The sequence below is a fragment of the Physeter macrocephalus genome, unplaced genomic scaffold, assembly GCF_002837175.3.
Source record: "Physeter macrocephalus isolate SW-GA unplaced genomic scaffold, ASM283717v5 random_1298, whole genome shotgun sequence".
NCBI classification, from domain to species: Eukaryota; Metazoa; Chordata; class Mammalia; order Artiodactyla; family Physeteridae; genus Physeter; species Physeter macrocephalus.
Window position 1 is genome coordinate 1 of NW_021146534.1, and position 21780 is coordinate 21780.

The 21780-nt window shown below is 52.9% G+C and overlaps 2 protein-coding genes across 2 annotated transcripts; one reads left to right on the forward strand and one right to left on the reverse strand.

Annotated features, from left to right (window-relative positions):
• Window positions 1-2903: 2903 nt before the first annotated feature.
• LOC114485400 (thymidine kinase 2, mitochondrial-like) lies at window positions 2904-15002 on the forward strand (the record flags this gene model as incomplete). The annotated part of the gene is made up of 6 exons (XM_028486762.2): window positions 2904-2992; window positions 3567-3646; window positions 5991-6071; window positions 7196-10878; window positions 12677-12826; window positions 14816-15002. Coding segments are annotated over 4 exons (349 nt in total), but the record flags the coding sequence as incomplete, so codon positions are not given.
• A 156-nt stretch (window positions 15003-15158) lies between these two features.
• Window positions 15159-17488, reverse strand: LOC114485401 (spermatogenesis-associated protein 2-like protein). The gene is given in 3 exon segments (XM_028486763.2): window positions 15159-15260; window positions 15262-16359; window positions 16969-17488. Coding segments are annotated over 3 exon segments (1527 nt in total). The 5' UTR covers window positions 17311-17488; the 3' UTR covers window positions 15159-15173.
• Window positions 17489-21780: the final 4292 nt, after the last annotated feature.

Here is a 21780-nt window from a genome sequence, read left to right on the forward strand (position 1 = left end):
GGGCAGATTCCTAGGAGGAAAACTGCAGATACAGATAAAACAGCGCCCGCTGCCTGACATGCCTCAAAATCATAGAAGGCAGCTTCCGTTTCCTCACTCCGCTCAGCCGGTGGCCAGTTGTCCTGGACCCCCCAGCACGTGGCTCCTGGCAGTCTTGGAAGGGTTTTCTGGAGGTCTGCCTGCCGACCCGCCCTCAGGGAGGCTGCCCCGGAGCCATCTAGAGGACCTCTGAGGAGAGCGTCGGGAAGGGAGGGCCTGCTTCCTCTGTCTGCTCTGCTCACAGGCCCAGGTTTGCCTGGGCCAGGTGGGAATGGGAGCTTCCTGAGCCACCCAGGAGGTGTCCTGAGACCACCTGGGGCCGGTTTCCAGCAGAGCAGCGGCTCTCAGGCCCCAACCCTTTTTGTGGTGTCAGTTGATTTGGTTTTAGTTAACACTGTGCTACCTGTGTCCTGAATTGTGACTCAGTTCGGTGGCCACAGCTAAGGGTATCCTCCCAGCTCTGGGATTTGACAGAACCTCCCTTGAGCCTTACAGACACTGGTGAAGTCCTCAGGGGCAGTCTCACACCAACTGTCCAGCGTCCATGACGTGGGAGGCTATTGGGCAACTTTCCCTCCACGCGTGCTGCTCACTGGCCCACACCCTTGAGTTGCCAGTCTGTGCTGTGTCCCCAGGCTGCGTGTTTGGTGGAGTGAGTGGGGCTGATCAGCAGCTTCTTTTTTGCAAATCCTCATTCCCTCGGAGTCAGCTTTGTTCCAGAGAAGGAAAACATGTCAAGAAGAGTGGTTTGGTGTCTGAATATCAAATACTCTCAGCTGCAACTAACTGCAGCCCAGCTCAAAGTAGCCTGAACACGGAGGTTGTTACGGGCTGTCTTAACAGCAGGCTTTGGGGTTGGTTTCATTCGGTGGCCCTAGTGCTGTTTCTCTCTGTTTTCCTACTCTGTCTTGTTTGTGTCCTCAATATGATTCCCTCTTGGTGACACAATGCCTGTGGCAGAACCGGGCTTGTCATTGCTGGCCAGAGGCTGGATGTCTTGCCAGTGGCTCTCCTCTAAGCATGAGGAAGCATGGTTTCCATAAACCCCAGCAAACCTCCCTCATGTCTCACTGGTCAGGTTGGGCCCTTTGGCCTGGGCTGATCAACTCAGCCTGGCCAGCGGAGAGGACGTCCCTCAGACCAGTTGGTTTACTCTGAAGCTTGGGCTGGGGTCAGGTTTCCCTGAACACTCAGGCCTGTGAGATGGACCCTGAATAGATCATGGGCTACTTTTAAGGAGGTAGGAGGAAAGAATTGGGGGATGGGCAACCACATGAGCTGTGATCACAAAGTTGTTACCTTTAGTATCTGAATTTTGGTCCCTTCTGCAAATGTCCTGGGACTTCCTCCCTCTCCCCTCCCCTACAAAGCCTCCCCCACTTATTCGTGGGGGCGGGTGCTGGTCCTCACACGTTAGTCTGCTTTGGTCTCCCTGCTGAAGTCTGATGCTTGAGACCCCTCAAGGCGCCGACAACTGCCTGCCTGCCCCTGCCGTTCTCCCGGGCACCGTGCATTTTCCTGCTGCTCTGCCAGGCACAGCTCTTCTGCTCTGAGGGCGTCTGGTGGTCTCAGGGACTAGGGGAGGATGTCCCCCTCCAGTCTGTGCCCCGCCCCATCGTTTGGGCCCCCAGGCAGGGCTACTTGAGCCTGTCATCTTCAGAGCGCCTTCCTCCACGCCCATCCTGCCCCCTCCCCCAGGTGGGAGTCAGTTCACCACCCGTGGTGGGGGCAGCTGCAAACCACCCGCTCCACTGGCCTCTTTTCCCCGCCTCCCCTTCTTTAGTCAACAGTCAGAAGACCCCCAGCTGCACACAGCTCAGGCACCTCCACTCGCCCGTAGCCCGCCTTGCCAAACCCAGTTCTGAGTGGATCCAAGATGATATTCAAGACGGGTGGAGGATGTTGAAAGGAATACCTCTCTTGGGCCTTTGAGGGTCACCCCACAGCTCCCTGGTTTGTTTCCTCCAGCTGCTGCCCCTCCTCCCACCCTTCCTTGCTCATTTCCTCCAGGGCAGAGGACAGGCGCCAGGTCTCTCTCACTTGTGGGCTTCTTCTTCCTTTCTTTCTTTTTCCGTTATCACTTTAAATATGTAGTAATTCTCCCCCCACCCCCGCCCCGAATTGAGAACTAGTATGTTGTTAAATTTTGGAAAATACAGAAAGAGATAAAGAAAAAAAATGTCTCCCATAGTCCTACAGTTCAGGGAAAAGCACTGTTAACCTTTTGGTGGTTTTCTTTCCAGTCTCCTTTCAAAATGTGTGGATGAATACTCTTGGAAGTATGGTTGGGTCGTGCTATATGCACAGTTTTATATCCTCCTGTTTTCATTGAATAATGAGAATTTGATTATGAGCATTTTCCATGTCATTAAATATTATTTTATAGCATCATCTTTCTGTTGCTTTGTGGTTTTCTGTTAGATAGATGTACCATGATTTAGTTTTTCATTATTTTTTAAATAGTGCTACAGAGGGCATCCAAGATTATTTCCACAAAATAAATTTCTAGAGGTGAAATGGGTTTGCTGTTCCACCTCCCAGCCTGAGCGCTGTCTGTGTTCTCAGGGGACAGGTTTCATAGCCCCTTCCTTGGCTTGGAGTTCAAATCCCAAATGAATTCGCCCCTCTGGCAATGCCAGATACTTGCTGCATTATACCGTCAACCGTCCCTGGGCAGCGGGAGGGAGGTCGGGAGGTTTCGGGTCCTTGTCGTCACTGCCCGCCCAGTATCATGTGATCACACTATGTCATGGTGCCCTTGGCAGTGCCCTTTCAATAAAAGCAGTGCCCAGATGTTTTGGGGGAACGGCGCAGCCCAGGAACTTTCTCATGGGATAATAAAACCCTTACAACTCTGGTTACAGTGGGAAGATGCCTGAAGTGGACTATGTGGTTCTGTCGGAATGGTTTGACTGGATTGTGAGGAACATCGACGTGTCCATCGACTTGATAGGTGAGACAGTCCCTCCCTGGCCTCCCTCCCCTGGGCCCAGTGAGGAGGTGGTTGGCTGGGCCCCAAGCAGCAAGGGCGGTGGGCAGGGCCCTCAGCATCAGCGATTCTTCCCCTACCTTGACTCAGCCTTCTCCCAAAGGGCAGATAGAATCTGGGGCTTTTGGTCTCTCCTGGAGAAGCACCCTGGCCAGTTCCTCAAACTGCTTTCCCCTCTGTCCATTGTGATATGATGGGTTTTTTCTAGTTTGTAAAGGAGGGAGGAGGGACAGAACCTGGACAGTTACTGAGACAGGCCGGGTGCCAGGCCCTGTGCTAAGCTCTGTCAATGTACGGAACCTATTCAGCTTCACAGTGACCCTGTGGGGCTGGTGACATGGAAAGAGAATGAAAGTCAGGATGAGGGTCAAGATGCCTGTCTGGCCACAGAGCTGGTCTGCCTCTCCTGCTCAGGGCTGCTGGCAGATGTTTCTCTCCACGCCTTGCCCACATGCCTTCCTTCGCCCTACCCCTCACTTTCACTTCCAAGCCGTGAACAGAGTAATTAAAGCCACATATATGTTTTTTAAAATCTCAGTTTATCTCCAGACCACTCCTGAGACCTGTTACCAGCGGCTAAAGATGAGATGCAGGGAAGAGGAGAAGGTCATTCCACTGGTAAGAGCCCCTTTAACCCGGGGAAAGGTGCAACTTCATCCCAGCCTGGCCCCACCCTCTGTGAGATCATTGTGCTGTTGTTGCAGGGAGAGAAACAGGAACTGAGCACGTTGGAGGGTGAACTCTGACTTCCTCTGAGCTGGAGACCCTGTGCGGTGTCCAGGTCTGCTTCACTTCCTGTGGCCCCAGACTCAGTGGTGGGCACCCCCGGGGCTCAGAGGCGTCCCTTCTCCCGTTCCCGCCCAGGTGTCCCAGGGCTTGTTTGGTCCACCTCCTGAAAATTGTTTGCCTTTGTGCCGTCCCCTGGATCCTCGCTAGGACGTGCCCACTTGCTCGCTGCTGCATTGCCAGTGCTTGGCATGGTGACTGGCTGGGAGGTGAAACTCACTAGTGTCTGCCCAGTGCCTCACCCTTCTGGGTTCTGGCTCAGGGCCACAACAACTCTAGTCAGGGCTGTCTAACAGGTTTGGACTGCTCTCCTTGCCCTGGTCCCTCACTATCCGCATCCCCCTCAGAAATCCATCCTCCACACTACTGCTTGGGTGATGTTTCCAGTACAGAATACCACGCATGCAATTCCCTAACCCCACCCGCTTCAGTGCCTCACCACTGTCTAGGATAAAGTCCCCACTTGTAGCATGCCATCCGAGATCCTGCATGATTGGCTTCATCCCCTTCCACTCCCTGCCTTTCGTGCTCTGGCCTTAAAGAACTGGTTGTGGCTACACATGCTCTCTCTCTCTCTTCCCCTCTATCCCTCTCTCCCTCTCCCCCCCTCCCCTTTCCCCTCTCCCCTCTTCCTCTCCATCTCATCTCCCTCTCCCTCTCCATCTCATCTCCCTCTCCATCTCCCGCTCCCGCTCCCTCTCCCTCTCCCTCTCCCTCTCCATTTCATCTCCCTCTCCCTCTCCATCTCAGCTCCCTCTCCCGCTCCCCCCACCCCTCACCAGGGAGTTACACAATGTACCTTTGCCATAGTGGTTTCTTTTGCCTCAGGTGTCACCTCCTCCAAGAAGCTTTCTCTGACCTTCCCTCTATTGTGGTTCCCCAGCTTCTGTGCTTATTATGATCACAGCCATTAGGACAAATATTCTGAAACTATTTCTTTGTGTTTGCTCCCCACCCCTCAGAAAACTACCGTGAACTTTTTAAGATTAGATCTTATTCGCTCTGCGTCCCTAGAATGTGTCCCAGGTCTTGGCACCTAGGGGTTGCTCAGTTAATATTGATCGGAATGCGCCATGTGAATGCCACTGGAAGTACACAGACAGAGGCTGGGCAAGCATTTACTGGGATATCATGGGGGTGTGAGCCCAGGATGGGCTGGACTGGGGTCCTAGAAGGCCAGTCCAGCTCCTGAGGCCCGCCCAGCCTTGTTTGCCCCAGGCACCAGCAAGGTGGATTCCAGCCATGAAGGCCCAGGCCTCGTTCTGGGCAGCTGCTTTGAAATCTGGAGACAGGAGTGATTAGAGGAAGGGTGAAATGGCGCGGGGCTGGACCGAGCTGGGGTGGGGCACGGCAGCTCTGTGCAGTGACCCAGATGTTCGGAAGAAGTGACAAATCTGGAGTCCTTCCAAGTCGTTGTCCAGGATATTGTCTTAATGGTTTTGACAAGGCCTCCAGGACAAGTCTGTTGTTGCCAAGGGAGAACTTGGTGGTGGATAAAGAGGCAGCAGTGTGGTTTACCCGAGAGCCTCAGGGCTGGGAGTAAATTGCTGCTTGAGGACGTGTTTGCCTGCGGCCGAGAGCACCTGCTTGTGGGAGAGTGCCGTCCAGACCTACCGGATGCGCAGGCATGGATGCCTTAGGGGCGGGTCCGGGCCTCTTTTCCCTTGCATTTCACCTTGTCCTTCTGAAGTTGCCCCTTAAGCTTTCAAGGATCCATAGGTTACAAGTTGTCTGTTGGGGTGAGAGCAGCCGAGTAGGGCTCCTGGGCCAGTGAGGGCCGCAGTCCTCTTGGTGGGAAGGACGGAGGGAGGGTTCAGAGGCTTCCCAGGCCCCCGTGAAGGAACAGAGGCCCTGCTGATGGAGAAGTGGTAGGAAACGAGAGCAGCCAGGTGGGAGGATGCGTCCAAAGCGCCAGAGGAGCAGAGTGCGCTGGAGGGATGGGCAGGTGGCCAGAGGGATGCTTCTGACTATTGCGACACCTGGGCTGGCTGGCAGGGTGCTTGGCCACGTTTATCATTGTCCACCTGAGCCAGGTGGGCTGTTGCGGGTCCTTAGTCCAAGCCACTGCCCTGTGGTCATTGACGTTCACCTAACCTGCCCCTGAGACTCCTGGGGGGGGAGAGGTCTGCTCCCTGTGTGCTCCCGACAGCCCTTGCATTTTTCCCCCCTCCGGCAGGAATACCTGGATGCTATTCACCACCTGTATGAGGAGTGGCTCATCAAAGGGAGCCTTTTCCCCGTGGCAGCCCCTGTTCTGGTAAGCCCCCCAACAGGGTGGGAGACTTTTCTAGAAGGAGGAGCGACTCGGGGGATGTTGGCCATTCTGCAGCTGGAGAATTTGAAAGAAGGAAGCGGGGAGGGTGGAAGGGACTCTGTCTCACAGTCCCCGTTCTGGACTGAGCCTTAGTGAGCTGGACAGACCTGGGAGAAGGTGATCTGTCCCAGTGTCATTACACCGGTGGCACAGTAGCATCTCACTTATCCAGCATTGTCAGCAAGGAGTGTTCCGGATGGCTGGAGCCCCTGGACCTGGGTTTTGGCCTTAACCGCTTGGAGTGGTGGTCTTTCTGACATGCCCGTCCCTTCTCCAGTGGGTGGCAGGCTCAAAGCCTCATTGCACCTTTTCTTGGTGACCCAGGGCATCTGAAGGAACGTCAGTTGCTGTTCTGGTCTGTCACACAATGATGCCCCCTTAGGAGGTGCTGAGGTGTGTAGGACTGTTTGCCCCAGACTACTAATGCCTTTGAATTCCCGTGTTTGCTTTTTACCCTCCTTTTTACTGCTGTCACTCACCATTTCTAACTGTGTTGATGCTTCTGCCCCATCGGTGTTTCCCCACTTCCTTGTCCTCTCGTTTTCTGATTTGCTGCTGCAGACTTTCTTTAGGCAGGCCGTTGGGTCCCTTGGACTGTTAGGAACGCGTGTACAGTGTGGGATCTGAGGGAGGGCCGTGCACAAACTTGTGTGCGTGGCCTTGGAGACATCTGTCTGAGCTGCTCAAACGCTGTACTCATGGCTCTTCCAGGCAGTGAGGTTGCTGGGAAGTGAGATATTACTGTACTGGATTTTTAAAGAAAATTTATTTTTTTCCCCTCATTATAGAAAAATGGTTGATATCAAATGATGATAAAAAAGTCATTCATGAGCTTGCCGCAGGGACAACTATTGTGGATTCTTAAGTGAAAATATAGTTGAGAATGTGGATTGACCTAGAAACGGGAGCTGTTTGGCCCTAACCTTCCTTTTTCTCTGCCTGTGACCTTGGGCTTCCCTGCCTCTCCCTGCTTCATCCTGCCTGCCCCCGTCTCTCTCTCTTCACCAGTGAAGGGAGGATGATGTTGAGGTCGGGGCAGCCCTGTGACTTGTGTGTTTAATTTCCAGGTGATTGAGGCCGACCACGACATGGAGAAAATGTTAGAACTCTTTGAACAAAACCGGCACCGAATACTAATTCCAGAGGATCGGAAGCTTGGTCCATAGGACGGGGAAGATCATGCCAGAGAAACGCCCGCTGAAGCCAAGTTAGCTCTCACGAGCAGTTTGGAACAATCCACTCTCGGGAGGACTTTCTGTCTGGGCACATTTGTCTTCCTAATGGTCTTCTCTCCTTTGCCAGTGTCTTTGTCCTGGGATTCTGGCCCTCGTGGGTAAATGACATGATGGGACCAATGGGTTTGTCGCGGCCCTTTGGTGTCGCAGCCTTGCATTCCCCCAGTGCTTATCCCGGTGGTTTCCCACCTCTGGATCCCTCTAAGTTAGGGAAGAGCCACCTGACTGACACTGGGCTCATGGCCTCTAGCCCTTCAGACCATCTTCGAGGGTGAGGTAGTGGTCTTACATCCCAGGGGAGGAAGTTGAATCTCAGACAGGCTAAGGGACTCCCCGGGGTCACACAGCCAGTGACAGTGGAGTCAGCACCATTCAGACTTCTGGTGACCCCCAAACGATCAATCTCTTGCCCCAGGCTGCCTCATCCCAAGAGCCCTGCCTTCCCTGCTGGAGAACCCCACATGTGCGTGGCAGTGTGTGTGTGGGGGGGTAGCAGGGGCAGCGGTGCATGCAGCCAGCATCATCATTTTCTCCTGATTTGAGCAGCTCCTGAGGACAGTTAGCATTTCTAGACTTTCACAAAATTGTGCGGTATCTGGCTCGAGCCCAGCGTTCAGTGGTTCAGTAGCATGAGGCTGATGTGGTACTTACCGCCTCGTCATCGGGACTTCCCCCTCCTTAGGAGAATCATGGTTTGGCTCCTGAATGGTGCTCAGTCTCCTTGGTGACGAAGGTCCTGCTTGAGCTGCTGCCGATTCCCCAGCTGGGCAGTCGGTGGCCTGTGGCGCCAGGCTGGTGTGCCCAGTGCTTTGCTGGGCAAGGGGCTGCCAGCCTGGCTTCTGAGGCTCCCTTCCTCCATAGTGGCCTTGTGTGAGGAGCTTCACCCTTGGAATTCCTGGGAGTTTGTGACCCAGGGGAGAGATACAGTGGCCTTATGTCTTTTTGAAATGTTTTTCCATCCAAAGGGACACCATGGGCCCTAGGGTATGAACCATTTTTATTAGTTCAGAGAATATCTTAGCTCCGCTCAGCTGTAACAATGCACTGAAGGCACGGCTGTCTCCTGAGTCAAGTAGGAAGCAAGAGAAAGGAAGAACATTCTCTTCAGGGACAGTCTGGGCAGGAAAGTTGGGGCTGGCAAGCAAAGGCTCTTGGAACACTGGAGCTCCTGAATTTTGGAGGTGGGTGGAGAGAGCTTCCAGAGGGCTGTTTGCAGACATGGGGAAGGATTGATTATGAACTTGGGGAAACAGGCCTTGGCCTCTCCTGAGTGGTGGTTGGTGTACCTGAAGGTTGGAAGGCCTCGTCCCAGCCTCTGTGTGAGTGTGGCACCTGTGCACGCAATTCTCTGACGCTACGTAGGTGAGAGGTGCCCCTGGTGGCCCGGGCCCAGAGGCAGCACTAGGAGGGCAGCATTCTGGCTTCTGGCCCTTTCTGGCTGGACTGACTCCTGGGCCGTGTGGACAGGGTGAGGGCGGCAGTCCGGTGGGGATGTGTCTCTCAGCCCAGATGTTGGTGATGGACCAGAAACCTGGGGGAGGCACCGCCTCTGCTTCCAGGCATCTGGACATACCGGGATCATCTTTGGGCCTTTGCAAACAAACAGTCCAGTTTCCCCTCAATTTGAGCATCTGTTTTGGGGGAAATGTGATTTAAAAAAAAAAAAAGTCTTGCTCTGTGATAGCCAATAAATCCTTCACTTAAAACCTGGTGATAATTTTGGAGTGCTTCCTATGCCAGTGATTTTAGGTCCCTGCAGCATCCTTGTACCAGCAGGGTAATGTTTTAATTTTTAAACACCGTGTTCCTAACGGGTTGTCCGGGTCCATAAGAGCTCTCTGTCCTCCCACCCCGGCATCTTGGAGAGGATGCTATATGTACCCACAGTGGCTGGGGCTTGTTGCAAAAATCTCCCGGCCCAGAGATGTCACAGGAAATGGCTGGAGCCCAGCCTACCAAGGGTTGCTGTCCTCCATGTGGCGGGCAGGGCTGGTGGTGGCAGGGGTCACAGAGTAGTTATGAACACTGCTGAGAACCAGGGCAGGGAAAGGGCAGATGGCACGTGGTAGGCACGGGGCCCAGTTCCTCGAGCAGAGGGAGGCACTCCCCAGGGACTCCCAGGAATGGCTGTGAGGAGCATGGCAGGGCTTGGCAGGCCCTTGCTAAACGTGGACGCTGGGAAGTGCTGTCACCCAGCTTGTTTTTCCCTTTCTTTTTCTCTTCCTGCCTCTTTTCTTCTTTTCCACCTGAGCCCCTCACCTAGATGAGAAGTGCCCCCCCCTGCCTGGGGAATGCATCAGTCAGAGACCCTTCCTGGGACTCCCGCAGGCTCCCACCATCTGACCTGAGGAAGGAAGGATTGAGGTATTTATTGCTCTGAGAGCAGGTAGGAGATGTTTCCAAAACCTGTCTACCCCTGGGTGCTATGGAATCTGCATTGCGCTCGTTTTCCTAGAGCCTGGGGCCGGATGGGGGAGCTCACTTCAAATGCTCACACATCTGCGGAATGAGTAACCTCATCCCCTTGGCCTCTTCACCCTGAAGAGTTACAGTTATTAAAATAATTGACAAGCTCTTGGAGACATCAGCCCTCCACTGTTGAGAATCTAATAACAATAATATTGTGCCCAGTGTCTCTGGGCTCTGGCAGTGGATTACTTATTTACCAGAGGCCCCAGGGTCACTGGCACATGCTTTCTTTTCCTAGTAACCCCAACCCTGTGGCTCCCCTAAGGCTGGGTTGAGCTCTGTGTTCCTCTAGTTTCTGTAAGGTGGTGAACTTGGCAAAAGCTGTCATTAAACAGAAGCTAGGAGAAAGCCAAGCTTGTGGAATCAGAATGGGTATTGGCATTTACTGCTCTTTTCTTGAATTTCTGCATTTTTTGGCTTTTTCTTCTCCAAGACTGGGGTCCGTGGAACACAGGTGTCCTGTGAGATAGTAATAGGTGCTCTGAGAAAAGAGGGTTCCGTAGTCCAGAATATTTGGGAAATGCCACCTGGGTACTCTCTCTGAGATGCACAGGGTACATTAGCCTAGATAAAGTCAAGAAGTCCTGCAAAAAAAACACCTTCTAAACTTTGTTTTAGCCAGGGACTCTCAAACTCACTTAGTGACAGTAGAGCCTCCCATTTGGGGAATATACATTAACAATCTTCAGATGTGCTAATGTTCCTTGGAACACACATTGGGAAGCACTGTTTTAGGGGGCCTGCAGCTGCTGATGACTCCTGGTTCTGTGTCCTTTGGGATGCTCTAGCTCATGGTTCTCTAACTTCAGAGCATCTGAGTCCTCCGGTGGGCGTGTTAAAACATGGACTGCAGGGCCTACCCCCAGAGTTTCTAATTCAGTAGATCTGGGATGGGCCTGAGAATTTGTTTTCTAATGACTTTCTAGGTGATGATGAGTCTGCTTGTCCAGGAACCACCCTTTGGGGACCACTTCTCTTAGCTTGATGTTTTCTAGAAGTGGACATCCAGGAGTTCCAAGAAAACTTGGCATGTTGTTGAACCCCTCGTGAGTGTTGGCTGTCTTATCTGTTGAATGGGAGCATTGCTCACTTCCTAGGGCCATGAGGATAACCATCCCGGTGTGTGGAAGGGGCCCAGAGCAGGACCAATTGCTAAGTTTTAAATAAATCTTACCTTTGGGGATCCAGATGTTGAAACATACTATAAAACTTCTATAATTAAAACAGTATGGTACTGGTGCATGAATAGACAAGTAGACCAGTGGAAGAGAATAGAGAGCCCGGAAATAGATCCAAGTACATGATAAAGGTGACATCTCAATGATTATTGGGGGTAAAGATGGATTTTTAAATGGTGCTGAGATGACTGAGTAGCCATTTGGAAAAAGATAAAAATCTGTATCTCACATCATACCCAAGAATAAATTCCAAGTGGTTAGGGATCTAAATGTGAAAAATGAAACCATGCAAGTACTAGAAGAATGAATTCTTCTTCTTTAAAACTTTGATGCAGGGAAAACTTTGTAACTATAATTCAAAATCTAGGAACAATAAAAGATTGATAAATCTGACTAAAAAATGTGTATGACAAAACGTGTGGAAACAAAGTCAAAAGACAGTGGACAAAGTGGGAGAAAATATTCACAATGTATATCACCAAGGGCTAATATTCGTGAAGAATTCTTAAAAATGGACAAAGAACCAAAACTTCAATAGAAAAATGAGAAAAATATCCAAACAGAAAATTTACAAAAAAGATAATAAAAATGGCCCTTAAAGATATGAAAAATACTCAGATTCACTCAATTAGAGAAATGCAGATGCTATGATCTAAATATTTGTGTGTCCCCCACATTCATATGTTGAAAACCTAATGTCCAAGGTGATGGCATGAGGAGGTGGGACCTTTGCAGGGGGGTGATTAGGTCATGAAGGTGGACCCCTCATGAATGGGATTAGTGCTCGATAAAAGAGACCTCACAGAGCTCCCAAGCCCCTTCTACCATGTGAGGACACGGGGGTGTTGGCAGTCTGCAATCTGGAAGAGGGCCTTCACCGGAACCCAGCCATGCTGGCACCAGGATCTTGTATTTCCAGCTGCCAGAACCGTGAGATATAAATTTATTTTGTTTATAAGCCACCCAGTCTGTGGTATTTTGTTAACAGCAGCCCAAACAGACTAAGACAGCAAATAAAAGAACACTGAGATACTTAACCAGACTGGCAAACACACAAACATATATATCGAAACACATCCTGTTGTTGAGGCCGTGGGGAAACAGTCACTCTTACATGTTACTGGTGGGCATGCAAATTCGTTTACCCCTTCTGGAGGGAAATAGGTTAACACCTGACACACTACATACATACTTAACATCGCAATCCAGCAACCCCACTTCTAGGACATGAAAGTGTGTATATGTACAAGGTTATTTATGGCAGCATTGTTTGTAATTGCAAAATAATTGAAAACAACCTAAAGACCCATATACAAGAGAGTGGTTAAATAAACTATGGTACATCCACACAATGGAATAGTATACAGCTGTGAAGAAGAACAAGGAGGATCTCTCTCTGAATGGATGTGATATGATTTCCAGGACACACTGTTTAAGGGAAGAAAGCAGTGTCCAAATGAGTATAGTATGCTAGCCTTAAGAAAAATACACAGATGCATAGGAAGTATAGGAAAGGCAACCCAGAAACTAAATAGACTGGTGGGAAAAGGCTGGAGAGAAGGGAAAAATGGGATCAGGGTTGCTGGGATGAGAGGGGAATACACTCCTGTGAATATATCATTTTGTATAACTAACCATAGTAATGTCTCACCCCCCAAATAAATAGTTAAGGTGGAGTAGGACGTAGGGGGAACGGAAGATGGAATACAAACAGATGAATCACAAGTAACAACCACACTGAAGGTGCTGGGAAGAAAAGAACTTACTGAAGTAACCTTGGAAAACAGTATCTTGATTGGATACAAGAAGAGTAAAGGTAAAAATTATTTTACATAAATGCTGAAAGGTAGTTATTAGAAGTGTTTCTCGCAGGGATATGTTTAGCAATTCTGAAACGATACTAGAATCGACCAATATACTAGAACAAATAAGTAAATAGTCTGTAGATTATGAGAGCTGGGTTTCTCACCATTAGAGAATTTGAGTTTGGTGTTCTCATGTCTAGAGTGAGGTTAGACATTTTTGGCAAGAATGCCACCATAAAAAAAAAAAAAAAGACGCTGTGTCTTTCCTCAGTGCATCTTATCAAAGGATGTATGATGTCCATGCATCTTATTACTGGTGATATTTACCTGCTCATCCCTGGGATAAACTACTAGGATCTCTGGTGCCTTGTGTTGGAGAGTGATGTTTAGAGACCAAGATCTAAGTGCCAGGTGTACTCATTGTTACCGGGTGTCTGCTTCTAAGCCCACTCTTGGGACAGAGTTAGGAAACATATGTATGTGTACTAACCCACTGATACACACACGTAGCTATATTTCTGTATCTAACTATATATAATTTAAAAATCATGAGTTCATATTGATACCTCTGATTCTAATCCAGCACCACAGAGTGAAAGTCATGATGGAACATAGATTTTAACAGGATCCTCCGGCAGCTGGATGGAGCTGACTGCAGGAGGAAGAGGGCAGAGGCTGGGAGACCAGGAAGGGGCCTGGCGTCCTCCCGGGATCTGAGTGACAGGCCTTGTAGCTCAGTCGAGGGGCTCAGGCCTCTGTGGAAGGAGGAGGGACGTGGTCAGATTTGGTCCTTGTTGTGACAGCTATGGTTGGATGAGGGATGTGAGAGAAAGAGAAATCAAAAATGATTCCTACCTTGGGCTCAGCTTTCAAGTAGATGGGGAACACTGTGGGGCAGGAACATGGGGAGAACAAAAGTTCTGTTGTGGTTTGGGACTGAGCATGCTTATTATGTTATTGATCAGAAAATAACGAATAAAAAATGGTCAGGGGCTGCGTGTCAGACCCAGGACTAGGTGCCCTGGTTGCCATGATTCCCAGGTCCGTACCCCCTCCTGCCTCATCCCTTCTCCCGAGGTTCCTGACCCTCTCTGTCTCCAGCCCAGCCTGTTCCTGATGTTCTCGTTCTCCTTCCCCAGGATGGAGGCTTATGGCTAGGGTCTGCTCCGACCATCCCCGCTCCCCTGCCCCAGCTTCACTGGCTCCAGACACTGACAGCTTACCAGCCTGAGTGTTGACTGCTGGGTGCTGTGCTGTGTAATCGGCATGGGTGGGTGGGAGGAAGGATGAATGGACGGATGGATGACTGGCCAGTGCCTCTCTCTTCCCAGTGCAGAGTGCTTCCCGATTTGTCTTGAAAAGCCTGTGTAGGGCCTGGCCAACAGTCTGATTGGGAGGGAGGCGGGGCCAATGCTCCTTAAATCCTTCCCACCTGTGGTCCCCCTTGATGTAGGGACTGAAAATGGTGGGGTGATATGCTCAGCTCTAGGGACAGCAAGGCAGGCGCCAACATTTATTAAGCACCTGCTGTATGCCCCAAAGGGGCCTTTACCACCACCCTCAGAGGCAGGGGCCATCCTCCCCATTTCACAGATGTAAAGCCGAGGGGCAGGCCCTGGGCACGTGCCACCCGCCACCCCATAGATAGGGTCTTGGCTTTCTCTTGGGGCCCCCATGAGGATTGCCCGTGTGTGTGTGTGTGTACGTTCCTGGACACACCCACTTGTGTGCAGGTGTGCATGCATGTGTGCATATGTGGGGGCAGGAGAGGCTGGTGGAGGGGGCGCCCCCACTCCAGGCAGCCCAGATGATGGAGCCCCCAACCCTGGATGCAGAGCAGGCCTCTGAGCTGACCCTGGGCTCCCAGCTGTGGCCTTGCTCTCTGTCAACCTGAAGTTGGCTGAGAGAAAAGGTCGGCGGACAGAGGACCCTAAACAGATTAAGGGTGTATTACACGTCTGGTTGTCTACACATCTCTCTTTTAATCTGCTCTGTGACAGGTGCCTTGAGGATGCTGAGGGAAACTGCTATTCAGAGATGCAGGGTGACTCTCCCAAGGTCACACGCTGAGCTGGGATGTGAAGGGGACAGGAAGCCCCCCTGAGGTCGCCACTATGCACACCTCACCTCATTAACTCTTCTCAGCCTCCTGTGAGGTAGATCTGACACCACACCCACTTTGAGATGAGGAGACGTGGCTCAGAGAGGTGCAGTGAGTAGCCCAAGTCACACAGTCTATAGGTGGCAGTGCTGGGACCTGAGACCAGCTGGGATTAGCAGGTTTGTCCCTGTGGCTGACAAGCTGTGGTTTTGGCTGCTGTTCCCACTGTGGTCCCAGATCCACCATCTCTCCAAGTGTCACCTTCCTGGCAGAAGAGCAATTGGCTTAGTCACGTGTCTGCCCCTGTGCCATCCAGGGGTGACAATCTCAGCTGTTGCTCGTGTAGTATCCTCGTGTGGCACCTGGCACCTCCAGCCCCTCCGGGGGGACGTATTGAGCACTGGGGGGCTCTTGTACATGAGACGGGGCCTGAGGAGACCTCCAGAACTGAGTGATTCTACCGTCTGGGCTGCCACCCTCACCGGCTGGCTCTGGCCTCATGAGAGGCTCTGATTGTCCCTTCTCTTCAACCCCTGGGCCAGGGAAGCCCCCGGGGTGGCCTGCTGGAGTTGGGGGTCTGAGGAGGTGGGCGAGGTACTCGCAGAGCTCATCCATCTCAGAGGAAGCACTTGGAGGTACAGCTTCTGTACCAGGGGTGGCCACCTCCTGCTGTGCTTCTGGCTTTGGGTCCAAGGAATTCTCTGACAACTGGGGGCCTGGCACCAGACAGAGCTGGCCGGGAATGGTGACCCCTTTGCTCTCAGGAGCTGCGCTGGGGACCAGGGGCTGCTTGCTGCTGCTACCTGCGGGGGCAGTTGCCTCCCCTGGAGGTGGGCTGGGCCCCAGGCCTGGGCTCTGGAGATGCTTTCTCTTCAGGCTGCTCAGGGGATGGTCCCTGGGGAACAAGGGTGTCTGGTGCAGCACAAGGTCGCTGTAGCAGGTCAGGAAGTCCTCACTGTCTGAGCGTTTGCTGGTATGGCGCTGGGGCCCCAGGGAGACCGGGGGGCCAGTGAGGGGGCTGCCGGGGGCTGTTGAGATCTCAGGCAGGCTAAAGGCCACAGGCAGAGAGCGCTGACCATCAGGGCTTTCAGCCAGGGGCCTCTCAGCCCCTGCTGAGGGGCCTGGGCTTGACTGGTCCTCCTGCAGGCCCTTGTGGGTCTTCAGCAGCCCTCTCTCTGAGCTCGGCCTGCAGTGGGGCCCGTCCACTTTCTCTCTGCCTGGCCCGAGGAGCTGCGTGCCCGAGGTTCCGAGAACGGCCTCACACATGACTCTCGTCAGGAAGATCTCAAACACCATCTGCTTGGTGTCCTCCTAGCTGCTGGCTTGGACCAGTGAAAACTCGGCCTCGGAGGTGGCCATGTAGCCCAGCCTTCCCAGAATGGTCTGCAGCATGTGTTCAGAAAGCACAGGCCGCACCCAGTAGACAAAGTTTCCTGTGTATGTCTGGAACAAACGGTTGTTTGTTAGAGGGGGACATGTCTCAGCAGAGTGGCAGAGAGGGGCCAGGCAGGACCGAGGGCTGATGTCCAGGGCACAGAGGCTCCTGAGAAGCAGGTGGGCCAGGGCATGGGGCCAAATGGAAACCTGGCCCACAGTCATGTCACCCCTGTCCCATTTTACAGAAGGGCACACTGAGGCCAGAGGCAGGACTTTTGTCTCAAGTCACACAGCAGGAGAATGACTGAGCCAGCTGGTGTCCTGGCTTCCAGCCCAACAATCCTGGCCTGGAGCTAGAAGAGATTAAACCTTTCCAGTGGCTTTCCACAGCCAAAATCTTTCCCTTGTTTCTTACGAGCTCCTTGGTGCTGTCTCTTTAGAGAAGCAGTACGCCTAGTGGTTAGGAGCTGCACTGCCTGAGTTTGAGTCCTATCTGGGCTGCTTATTAGCTGGTGACCACAGATAAGTTGCATTAACCTCTTTAGCCCTCAGTTTCTACATCTGTAAAATGGGACCAAAGTCAGTGGGCATGACAGACGACACACTGTTCCCCCCAGAGGCACAGCCCTGGTCCCTCCCTGAGACCCCGTCTCTCCGGGGCATGGCGGTGCCTACCTTCAGGGACCTGATTTCCTTCCTCCAGGGAAACAGGAGTAGGTTGACGGAGATCAGCTCTAGGAACTCCAGTGCCCGCACCAGTTTGTGGCAGATGTGCTGGGCAGAGCTGGGAGCCCCCTGGGAGTGAGTGGTCCCCAGATCAGGGGCCACATCCTCAGGCAGATAGAGCTGAGGAGGGACCCCTGTGACCAGCAGCCGCTGGGCCCTGCAGGTGAGAGCTGCTTGCCTGCAGACCCCGAGCCAGCCCTCCCCTGCCTTGTCCAGATAGTAGCTGATGAGGTCATCCAGGAGGGTCTCAAGAGCATCCTCGTCTGGGCCTGGGGGTCGGGGCCGGCTCATGGTGGCTCCGAGAGACTGGATGTGGATGAGAGTCCTGTGGGCCTCCCAGGCCAGGCCCAGGCTGGCCTGCCTCTGTCCCGCCCCACAGCTCAATCAGGAAGCCGAGGAGGAAGTTGTGTTAGCCAAAGAGAAAGCTGTGCACGGTGTGGCCTGCCACAGCGTGTCACTCTGGGACTGTGTTCATCTCCTCCCAGTGGAACAGAGCCGAGGTCAGTCTGGGTTCTCGCCTTGCCCCAAGAGCAAATGGGAAAGCACAGCACGCCTGCATCCTTCCACACCCCCGACTGCAGCGGTCGCTGCCCGTGCCGCCCAGCACCCTCAGCCCACCCTGATGTCACCTGCGAAGGCTCCTGACTCCTCCTGCTTGAGAGCCTTCTTTGGCTGGTATGCGGGCTGCAAGTGCCAGGGATTTAACACCCAGGGGCAACCCTCAGCCAACCAAGGAAGGTCAGTGGATAGAAACCCCAGCTTCCTGCCCTTGGTGGGACAGTTCTGAGGTGTGTTCTACTCTGTCTTTCAGAGGGTCCCCAGTGGATCACCCTGGTTGCCCACAGCAATAACCTGCTCATTGATGCATCTGTGTTGACTCTTCTCCCTCCCTGTCTTAATTCCTGACTCCTTCACTGTGCTTCCTGGGATCACCTCCCACATAAACTATTTATACCCGGATCTTAAGTTAGGGACACCTTTTGGAGGAATTGAGATGGGTACAATCACCTATGCACTCTCCCATCAAGCCTTCCCTCCCTCCACTGCCCCCTCCCTCCCTCTCTCCCATTCTCCCTTCCTTCCATTCACCCACTACTTAATTCAGCGATGATTCACTCATTCATTCAGCCACTCGGTGACTCACTTGTTCCATGTGGGTCAGCATTTCTTAAAGTGTGCTCCACCGAGGAGCACTTGTTTGGGGCTTTAATCAATCTTACGTGAGTGAAGATTTCCTGTGGCCAAATGCATTTGGGAACCACTGGATTAAGTAAGGTCTCTAGGCTTCTTGGCTTTAGGACCTCTCCTGTGGGAGCTCACTGGGGGTGTGAGTTTCTAGGAGGGGGCAACCTGCGCTCTGTTTCCCAACTTCTTGGGCCTGGGTCCTTTCAATATTCTCATATGGTTCTTGGGGCAGTGTCGTCCCTGAGCAGGTGGCCTGGCCCATTCCACGCCAGCCCGGGGACTTCAGAGGCAAATGAGACAAAGTACCTGCCCTCGGTGGCCCACAGTCTGGAGAGCCCAGTTGGGGGGGTGGTGGATGTGCAGGAGCTGGCTGTGACCTTGTAGTAACACAGCCCAGGAAGACTTGGTTCTTGACGATCCTTTGCTTTCTGTGAGACTCTGCTGGCTTCCTGCCCCTCCAATCATCAGGAAGGGCATCTGCCTGCTGCTTGGCCTTGGAGCGGCCTCAGACCTGGGCTCACCACACCTGGGGTCTGTTTGCTCCCTGCCCCCAACTCCCCTGCCCCCTGCAACCTTTTCTGAGCTGTGTGGCCAGGGCAGTTTCCTACCCCTCTGGTTGGGAACTTACTTCCTCATGGGAGTGCTACTTGGAAATGGGTCTCCCAGTGAGTAGCAACTCTAGCCTTACCTCTGGAGGCTGGTCTGGGTTAGTCATTTTTTAGGTCCAATGGTGGGGATGCTACTCTTTCACACACATTAATTCATCTGATCCTGAACCTCAGCAAGTTTAGGTAACTAGTCCAGGTCACATCTCACCACCCTTCTGGGTAGGAGACATAGGTCAGGGCTGTGCAGGCCAAGGTGGGTGGGAGCATGCTGGTGGACGTTTGGCATCCTGACAGCCTGGGGCCAAAGAGAGCCACAGAGGCCCTTGTCCATCACTAGGCCAGATCCCCTTTCCTCCCATTTTATGAATGAGGAGACTGAGGCAGGGAGGGTAAGAACTGGGATTAAAACCCAAGTATATTAGTTTCTTATTGCTGCTGTAACAAATTACTGCAAATTTAATGGCTTAGAACAACACAAATTTATTATAATTCTAGAGGTGAGAAGTCCAAAATCAGTCTCATTGGGCTGGTTCCTTTTGGAGGTTCTAGGGGAGAATCCATTTCCTCATTTTTTCCAGTTTCTGGAGGCTACCTGCATTCCCTGGCTGTGGCCCCTTCCTCCATCTTCAAAGTCAGCAGTATAGCATCCTGAAATCTCACTTCTCTCTTCATTCTGCTTCAGTTTATCACATCTTCTCTATGACCCTGTGGCTTCCCTCTCATAAGGACCCTTGTGATTACACTGGGCCCACCTGGACAATCCAGGATAATTGCCTCATCTCAAGGTCCTTAATCACACCTGCAACGTCCCTTTGCCATGGAAGGTAACATATTCACTGGTTCTGGGGATTAGGACCTGGACATCTTTGGGGGGCCATTATTCAGCTTACTATACCAAGTGTATCTGATACCCAAGGCCATGCTTTTTCCATAATACCAAAGATTTGTAAGATCACCGAATAGAAGTGGCAGGTTTGGGGATCCCAGGCCACTGAATTATCTTGAAGGGCTGGTCACCAGACCATGGAATCGGGTCAGGGGGAGGTTTAAGACAAAAGGGTTTAAATTTTCTCTGTCTCTGTCTCCTTGGCCTCATTTGCTCTCTGAGGAGGGGCCTGGAGATGTTAAACCAAAGTTTAACAAAAATGTTAAACCAAAGTTTAACAAACTAGTACACATAATTTAACCCCCACTCCCATATGATTCTCCTATTGCTTTTGGTTACCTATTGATTTAAGCACTTCACTCATTCTGGGCATCTTAGGCTCAGCTCTTGGGAACCCTGTCATGGCTGTGAACTGCCTTCCACCCCAGTCTCTCCAGGGTGGTCCAAGATCATGGGGGGAGAGCGCTGGCAGGTTGCCTGGATCCATTCCCCTCCCTGCCCTCTCGCAGGTGGGTCAGCCCTGCTTCTCCAATGCCAGCTTCCTCCCCCCATTGGACCACTGCTTCTCTTGAACTGTCGGATTTAGTGTTAATCACATTATTCACACTTTCTGGGCCCTCAGGGGAGTGACTGGCTTAGTGAGAACCTGCTTTCTCTGCCTGCCAGGGTGATTTGCTTTGGGGACAATGCGGGGGGGCAGAGGGAGGAGAGGGGATGCTGGAGATTTGTGGGGGGTGCTTTGACTCAGGATAGGCTGATGGGGGATGGAGTTCTGAGGCCCAGAGAAGGAAAGGGCCTGGCTCAAGGTCACAGGAGTCAGGCTGGTGGGGATGCGTAGTTGTGGTCTGGCTGAGGCTGTGACCACAGGGCCTGAGGCCCTGCAGACCTGGGATTCCTTGGAGCGATGCTGAGCAGGCACAGCTGGGCCGAAACCCTGGGGGCAAAGGCACGCCCAGCCCCCTCCCTGCTCAGAAGCAGCAGGCCTGCCCCAGGCAATTGGTCCTAATGGAGCGAGTTCACCTGGGCTTGGGGAGGGGCACTGTGAGGTGGAGGGGAGCAGAGCCCGGGGCAGAGGATTTGCTCTCTCAGATGATAACGCTGCCTGTGCGTCCAATGCTCATGCCGCAACCTAGTCAGTCTTTGGGGGACACCGATGATGACACCTGAGTGTGAGTATGGGTGGCCTTGGGGTGTGCACGTGGGACCCCTGAGTGTGTGAGCTCTGAGTGTGAGGGGCACAGTGTGTGTGCAGTGAAGCCATCTGAGCCAGTGCTTACAGACCACAGGTGGTGTGAGCTGAGTGATGCTGCCTTCGGGTGTGCGCCCGAGGCTCTCTCTGGGAAGTTGGCATGAGAGGCCCCTGTGTGTATACATGGGTGGGCTTGGCTGTTGCAAGCCAGTGGTGTCCTGACGGGCGGCTCTGGACGGCTGCGCTCGATGTCAACCCTCGTTCCTCCCTCCCTCAGGTGATTCTGCTGCTCACACGTGGCAGGTGCCATGGGTGCCCTGTCTGGAGGCCGTGGAACGCGCCGTGCCCGTGCCTACTCGTCCAGCGGCATCCTGTGCTGACCATGGCGGTGGCCTCATCAGCCAGCAGCTGCAGCTTCCCTGTCTGAAGACTTTCTTTGGCGAGAGGTGCCTGCTCAGCGCACAAGGGGCAGGGATTAACGTTCACTGAAGCGCAGCCTCAGACAATGACCCTTGACAGTCTGAGCCGCGCGCGTGCGAGTAATCCATCTCCCGCCCCGTTTGCTGACTAAGGAGAGCGCCACCATCTCGGAGTGGCTGAGGGGATGGAGCTCAGTTGCCCACAGTGGTGACCAGCATGACGACACCCTGCATGGGCTTCCTTCCTTTCCTGGTTTCACTGCCCACTCTGTGGTGGTACTCCCGGGGTCGCCTTCCTCATCAGCCCCTTGCGTCCACATCCTGTCCCAGGGCCTGGTCCTGCCCCTCCTCCCGTTCCCACCATCCTGGGAATTTGACTTCACTTCCCATCTCCTTGGGGCCCAGGGTGCTCTCCTTGGCCCAACCCCTCAGGCCCCTGGCGGAGGGAGGCAGCCAGTCTCCTTGTAGGAGTGT